At 42.0% G+C, this 7,986-nt stretch overlaps 1 protein-coding gene across 1 annotated transcript; it reads right to left on the bottom strand.

The window, feature by feature from the left end:
- Window positions 1-2,323: 2,323 nt before the first annotated feature.
- Window positions 2,324-4,690, bottom strand: msx1a (muscle segment homeobox 1a). Its single transcript, XM_061932641.2, has 2 exons — window positions 4,262-4,690; window positions 2,324-2,772 (listed from the first exon to the last, which is right to left on the bottom strand). The coding sequence occupies exons 1-2, from the start codon at window positions 4,617-4,619 to the stop codon at window positions 2,351-2,353; spliced, it is 780 nt and encodes a 259-aa protein (XP_061788625.2). The 5' UTR covers window positions 4,620-4,690; the 3' UTR covers window positions 2,324-2,350.
- Between the last annotated feature and the right edge of the window lie 3,296 nt (window positions 4,691-7,986).

Below are 7,986 nucleotides of genomic sequence, written 5' to 3'. Positions count from 1 at the left end.
TAATTTTCTGCAAAAAAAAATAGGTTAAAATGTGACGGTAAGGATCTTTTTTTGACACTTGTCCAAGATCCTCTATTTAACAAATTATTGTATTTAATTTTCTGCAAAAAAAATAATATGTAAATGCCAAACGTCCACTGCAGAGGACGCTTTAGAAGGTTAAAATGTGACGGTAAGGATCTTTTTTTGACACTTGTCCAAGATCCTCTATTTAACAAATTATTAGATTTAATTTTCTGCAAAAGAAAATAGGTTAAAATGTGACGGTAAGGATCTTTTTTTGACACTTGTCCAAGATCCTCTATTTAACAAATTATTGTATTTAATTTTCTGCAAAAAAAAATAGTATGTAAATGCCAAACGTCCACTGCAGAGGACGCTTTAGGAGGTTAAAATGTGACGGTAAGGATCTTTTTTTGACACTTGTCCAAGATCCTCTATTTAACAAATTATTGTATTTAATTGTCTGCAAAAAATAGTTCCGTGCAAATGAAAAGTGGACGCTTTATGTCACGGTAAAGATCTGCCACTGTTTTGACACTTGTCCAAGATCCTCTATTTGACAGGAGTGCTTTGGTGTTTTTAATTATTAGATTTAATTTTCTGCAAAAAAAAAAAAGTATGTACATGCCAAATGTCCACTGCAGAGGACGCTTTGGGAGGTTAAAATGTGACGGTAAGGATCTTTTTTTGACACTTGTCCAAGATCCTCTATTTAACAAATTATTGTATTTAATTTTCTGCAAAAAAAAAAAAAAGGTTAAAATGTGACGGTAAGGATCTTTTTTTGACACTTGTCCAAGATCCTCTATTTAACAAATTATTGTATTTAATTTTCTGCAAAAAAAAAAAAAAAGGTTAAAATGTGACGGTAAGGATCTTTTTTTGACACTTGTCCAAGATCCTCTATTTAACAAATTATTGTATTTAATTTTCTGCAAAAAAAAAAAAGGTTAAAATGTGACGGTAAGGATCTTTTTTTGACACTTGTCCAAGATCCTCTATTTAACAAATTATTGTATTTAATTTTCTGCAAAAAAAAAAAAATAGGTTAAAATGTGACGGTAAGGATCTTTTTTTGACACTTGTCCAAGATCCTCTATTTAACAAATTATTGTATTTAATTTTCTGCAAAAAAAAATAGTATGTAAATGCCAAACGTCCACTGCAGAGGACGCTTTAGAAGATTAAAATGTGACGGTAAGGATCTTTTTTTGACACTTGTCCAAGATCCTCTATTTAACAAATTATTAGATTCAATTTTCTGCAAAAAAAAAAAGGTTAAAATGTGACGGTAAGGATCTTTTTTTGACACTTGTCCAAGATCCTCTATTTAACAAATTATTGTATTTAATTTTCTGCAAAAAAAAATAGGTTAAAATGTGACGGTAAGGATCTTTTTTTGACACTTGTCCAAGATCCTCTATTTAACAAATTATTGTATTTAATTTTCTGCAAAAAAAAAAAAAGGTTAAAATGTGACGGTGAGGATCTTTTTTTGACACTTGTCCAAGATCCTCTATTTAACAAATTATTAGATTTAATTTTCTGCAAAAAAAAATAGGTTAAAATGTGACGGTAAGGATCTTTTTATGACACTTGTCCAAGATCCTCTATTTAACAAATTATTAGATTTAATTTTCTGCAAAAAAAAAATAGGTTAAAATGTGACGGTAAGGATCTTTTTTTGACACTTGTCCAAGATCCTCTATTTAACAAATTATTGTATTTAATTTTCTGCCAAAAAAAATAGTATGTAAATGCCAAACGTCCACTGCAGAGGACGCTTTAGAAGGTTAAAATGTGACGGTAAGGATCTTTTTATGACACTTGTCCAAGATCCTCTATTTAACAAATTATTGTATTTAATTTTCTGCAAAAAAAATAGTATGTAAATGCAAAACGTCCACTGCAGAGGAAGGATCTTTTTTGACACTTGTCCAAGATCCTCTATTTAACAAATTATTGTATTTAATTTTCTGCAAAAAAAAATAGTATGTAAATGCCAAACGTCCACTGCAGAGGACGCTTTAGAAGGTTAAAATGTGACGGTAAGGATCTTTTTATGACACTTGTCCAAGATCCTCTATTTAACAAATTATTAGATTTAAATTTTCTGCAAAAAAAAATAGTATGTAAATGCCAAACGTCCACTGCAGTGGACGTAAGGCCTTTATGTTTACACTCGTCCAAGTGAGAGTTTTAATTTTGTCCCTTTTTGAACTGAACTCAGTCAAATTAGCTCTGAAAAAAGTGTCCCTTTTTCTGGAAGAAGACGCATCTGGTTTTAGGAACTTACTGGCCAAGTGCGGTCCTATCCGTGATAAAAGTCCCAATTAAGTGGGTGACGTCAGGCCAGGTGGTACATGCTGTATCCCACGTGCGCGGCGTACAGTCCCACCGGGGAGACCGGCAGCGAGTGCCGCTGGAAGGCGTGCGAGGCCGCGTAGGAGGCCGGGACGTGCGCGCCGTGCAGCGGGAAGGAAATCCCAAAGGCCGGCGGCAACATGGGCTTGGCTGCCATTTTCAGTTTCTCCAGCTCGGCCTCCTGCAGCCGCTTGGCCTTGGCCCTGCGGTTCTGGAACCAGATCTTGACCTGGGTCTCGGTCAGGCTGAGGGAGCTGGAGAACTCGGCGCGCTCGGCGATGGAGAGGTACTGCTTCTGCCGGAACTTGCGCTCCAGGGCCAGCAGCTGGGACGTGGTGAAGGGCGTGCGCGGCTTCCGGTTGGTCTTGTGCTTCCGCAGCGGACACGCCGGAGGACTCAACCTTCCTGCGGGACAAAACACAGTCCTGTCAGTCAACAGGCGCCAAGGGCGAGCAGAACGTGTGCGTCAAGGCGAGCCAGGCGGCGCGTAACGCGTGCGTCAGGGCGACCCAAGCCGCGCGCGTCAGAGCAAACAGAGCCGAACGTAACGCGCGCGTCAGGGCGACCCAGACCGCGCGCGTCAGGGCGACCCAGGCCGCGCGTAACGTGTGTGTCAGGGCCAGGGGCGCCGCTAGGGATTTTGGGCCCCATGAAAAGAATCTTTACAGGGCCCCCAACACAGTGTCATTATTTTTTCTGTATTATAATTTCATCATCATTAGAGGCCCCCCTCCATCATGGGCCCCTAGAATCCGTCTCCTTTACCCCCCCTTTTTGGCGCCCCTGGTCAGGGCAACCAAGGCCGCGCGCGTCAGGGTCGACCCGGACCGCGCGCGTCAGGGCAAACAGAGCCGAACGTAAAGCGTGCGTCAGGGAGACCCAGGCCGCGCGCGTCATGGCAAACAGATCCGAGCGTAACACGCGCGTCAGGGCGACCCAGGCCGCGCGTAACGCGTGTGTCAAGGCAACCAAGGCCGCGCGCGTCAGGGCGACCAAGGCCGCGCTTGTCAGGGCGACCCGGGCCGCGCGCGTCAGGGCAAACAGAGCCGAACGTAACGCGTGCGTCCGGGCGCCCCAGGCCGCGCGCGTTAGGGCAAACAGAGCCGAACGTAAAGCGTGCGTCAGGGCGACCCAGGCCGCGCGTAACGCGTGTGTCAAGGCAACCAAGGCCGCGCGCGTCAGGGCGACCAAGGCCGCGATTCTCAGGGCGACCCGGGCCGCGCGCGTCAGGACAAACAGAGCCGAACGTAACGCGTGCGTCCGGGCAACCAAGGCTGCGTGCGTCAGGGCGCCCAAGGCCGCGTGCGTCAGGGCGACCCAGGCCGCTAACGCGTGTGTCAAGGCAACCAAGGCCGCGCGCGTCAGGGCGACCAAGGCCGCGCTTGTCAGGGCGACCCAGGCCGCGCACGTCATGGCAAACAGATCCGAGCGTAACGCGCGCGTCAGCTCGACCTAGGCCGCGCGTAACGCGTGTGTCAAGGCAACCAAGGCCGCACGCGTCAGGGCGACCAAGGCCGCGATTCTCAGGGCGACCCGGGCCGCGCTCGTCAGGGCAAACAGAGCCGAACATAACGCGTGCGTCCGGGCGACCCAGACCGCGCGCTTCAGGGCGACCCAGGCAGCGCGTAACGCCAGCGTCAGGGCGACCCAGGCCGCGCACGTCAGGGCGACCCAGGCCGCGCGCGTCCGGGCGACCCAGGCAGCGCGTAACGCGTACGTCAGGGCGACCAAGGCCGTGCGCGTCAAGGCGACCCAGGCCGCGCACGTCAGGGCGACCCACCGTCCGGGCGACCCAGGCAGCGCGTAACGCGTACGTCAGGGCGACCAAGGCCGTGCGCGTAAAGGCGACCCAGGCCGCGTGCGTCAGGGCGAGCAGTAACGCCGGCAGACTTACGAGGAGGCGTCGGGGAAAAAGTCTGCATCCAGGCGGTCCTCTCCTGGCCGTCTGGACTCTCGGGCTTGACCAGCGCGTCTTCCTGCAGGTTCACCACGGAAAAAGGGGAGCTCATGGGGGTCGCGTCCAAGCCTCCGAAGCGGATCCCCCCCAGCCCGCCGGCTCCGCAGGGTCCGTCCGGCGAAGGCGCCTCCCGGCTGGGCTTCCTGTCCGCCATCAGAGCCTCCACGCTGAAGGGCAGGATGGAGACTTTGGGCTTCCCGGCGTCCTCCAGGCTGGTCTGCATGGCGGCGACCTGCGCCGAGGGCGGATCTTCACTCTTGGTCAGGGCTGACATGCACGGCGACGATGGGGCCATGCAGGGCGGACGCTACTTTGTCTGGAAGGAAGCGAGTCGAGGGAGAAAGAAAAGCTGCGTCAAAGTGTCGGCGTCCTCATGTTTGTGGGCAGCGCAGAGTGCAGAGCGCCGCTTTAAGGCAGCAGAGGGGAGGGACAGGAACCAATCACAGACGACTTGGGATGGACGAAGAACCAATAGGAACATTACTCTCTTTTTTTCCCCTCCTGTGATACACTTTCAAATAAAGTAACACAACAAACTACTATGGAGACAACGTGTACTATTGTCATCATCATTTTGTACTATAAATATGATATATAATCTTACAACTTGTACTATTTCCACCGTTTTAATAGAAATATGAAATATAATCTTACAATTTGTACAATTGTCATCATATTTACCATTTTAATAGAAATATAATCTTACAATTTGTACTATTGTCATCATTATCACCGTTTTAATAGAAATATTAAATACAATCTTACAATTTGTACTATTGTCATCATATTTACCATTTTAATAGAACTATAATCTTACAACTTGTGCTATTGTCACCATTTTCACCATTTTAATAGAAATATAATCTTACAACTTGTACTATTGTCATCATTTTCACCATTTAAATAGAAATATAATCTTACAATTTGTACTATTGTCTTCACCTTTACCATTTTAATATAAATATAATCTTATAACTTGTACTAACTATATTGTTATCATTTTCACCATTTTAATAGAAATATAATCTTGCAACTTGTACTATTGTCATCATTTTCACCATTTTAATAGAAATATAATCTTACAATTTGTACTATTGTCTTCACCTTTACCATTTTAATATAGATATAATCTTATAACTTGTACTAACTATATTGTTATCATTTTCACCATTTTAATAGAAATATAATCTTACAACTTGTGCTATTGTCATCATTTTCACCATTTAAATAGAAATATAATCTTACAACTTGTGCTATTGTCATCATTTTCACCATTTTAATAGAAATATAATCTTACAATTTGTACTATTGTCTTCATGTTTACCATTTTAATAGAAATATAATCGTATAACTTGTACTAACTATATTGTCACCATTTTCACCATTTTAATATAAATATGATAAATAATCTTACAACGTGTACTATTGTCATCATGTTTACCATTTTAATAGAAATATCATCTTACAACTTGTACTATTGTCATCATCATGTTGACCATTGTAATATAAAATATAATCTTACAACTCGTACTATTGTCATCATAACTACAATTTTAATAGAAACATGAAAAATAATCTTACAACTTGTACTATTGTCATCATATTTATCATTTTAATAGAAATATGATAAATAATCTTACAACTTGTACTATTGTCATCATATACCATTTTAACAGAAATATGATGTATCATCTTACACCTTATACTATTGTCATCATTTTCACCATTTTAATAGAAATACATTCTTACAACTTGCACTATTGTCATCATAACTACAATTTTAATAGAAATGTGATAAATAATCTTACAACGTGTACTATTGTATTCATGTTTACCATTTTAATAAAAATACATTCTTACAACTTGTACTATTGTCATCATAATTACAATTTTAATAAAAAAATGATACATAATCTTACAACTTGTACTATTGTCATCATGTTTACCATTTTAATAGAAATTTGATATATCATCTTACTGTTGTCATCATCATGTTGACCATTGCAATATAAAATATAATCTTGCAACTTGTACTATTGACATCATCAGATGTATAAATAAAAGCTTATTCATCATACAAATTGTACAAAATGTGACATTTTATTCGGACTTAATATCTACGGTTTGCCTCGCGATTTTAATAAAATATATTTTGACATGTTTAACATATTTTCAGGATCATGCAGTTAATAAAACATTTATTATCTCCCCCCCCCCCCCCCCATCGGCAGTGAAGTGTATATACTCACAAGAAACTGAATAGCTTTGTCTTTGACCTTTTTTTTTTTTTTACTTACAACTATACCTAATATATAAAGGGGTGGAAAAGTGACTATTACCTGCAGGGCAAACATTAGCTAACCAGAAGGCAAAAACAATGTAAACAAAAAACACCTGCTTAAAAGATCTAATACAAATGTCCCTGAGGAATGTAAGGTGAGAGTACTGTAATTACCTAACGTTACATTATTATTTTCCATAACAATTTAGCCCCCTCCAACAATATTAACCCGACGTTAAAACAAAACTAGCTATTTATTGATTAGCAATTGCCGAATCATGTAACATTAGCTTAATGCTAAAAAGCCAGCTACTATCACATTCTGTAACAGACAAATAATTTCATGTAGGCTAACGTTACCTACCTGCTACCTCTGTCTTTTTCTCGTTTCTCCTCCTCTTCTTTTCTCTTTTTTCTTCCCTGGGCACCTGACAGTTTTGGCCGTTTTGACATCTTGTGTTGATTTTTTTGATGTGGTGACGTCCAAAAAGAGTCATGATACGGGAAGGGAGGGGGCGCACCGTGCTGTAACAAATAATATTTCTATTAAATAGGCTTTACTTTGCATTTTAATTAACGTGGGATTATTTTTTTGTATTTAGAAATACCAACTTTTTTTTTAATTCATTTTTTTCTCTAACATTTGTGGCACTGGCGTGGCGCCCCCTGATGGACGGCGCCCTTAGCATTTGCCTATACGGCCTATGCCACGGGCCGGCCCTGCCTACATGTCAACAATTGTCCACAAGTTGAATATTTTAGCATGATTTATAAGTAGAAACATGCATTAGTGCATCTCAATGAATTTGAAGACATTTGTATTTATATTCTAGCCATTGAGAATATTTGCATTTGTAAAAATTCATAATCAAGCAGTTAATAAAACGATGAAATTCTTACCTTACAGAATGCGATTTTTTTTAAAAATTTTTTTTAACATTTAAATATTTCAGGCTCGTTAGCAGCGACTAATGGACTTCTTAGTCAGATCAACAACTTCTGCACAATATTGCAGCATATCGCGATGCAGAAGGGACGGTATGTCTGCAGCAGGGAGATAATCGCAGCCTTTGGGACTCAAACATCAATCATGTTGACTCCAAAATGCTGAGTGGCAGATTCTTTTTATTTTTATTATTATTTTTTTTACAAGAATTTCTTGTCTTTTTTTTACTCTTTTTTTTACCCTGAAATGCGCTCCGTGCCCTGCAAGGCTGCTGGTTATTGATCCTGCAGGCTCCGATCAGATTGCAGGCCTTTGCAGTGGTTTAGGGCCGATTATCGGCCTTGAGGGGATCGCAAGGGAGCACAATTTGACTTCAGCCCTTAAAAATGAGGGGGGTTATGGGGGGGGGGGGGGGGGGGGTGACCCTGCTGACCC

This window comes from Nerophis lumbriciformis, linkage group LG38, assembly GCF_033978685.3.
Source record: "Nerophis lumbriciformis linkage group LG38, RoL_Nlum_v2.1, whole genome shotgun sequence".
Lineage (NCBI taxonomy): Eukaryota > Metazoa > Chordata > Actinopteri > Syngnathiformes > Syngnathidae > Nerophis > Nerophis lumbriciformis.
Note: the sequence above shows the minus strand (reverse complement) of the source record. Positions and strands in the feature narration are given on the sequence as shown.

Coding starts and splice junctions, on each gene's coding strand:
- msx1a (XM_061932641.2), bottom strand. CDS start 4,619: ATGGCCCCATCGTCGCCGTGCATGTCAGCCCTGACCAAGAGTGAAGAT. Junction 2,773..4,261: donor TTTTTCCCCGACGCCTCCTC/GTAAGTCTGCCG, acceptor TTTGTCCCGCAG/GAAGGTTGAGTCCTCCGGCG.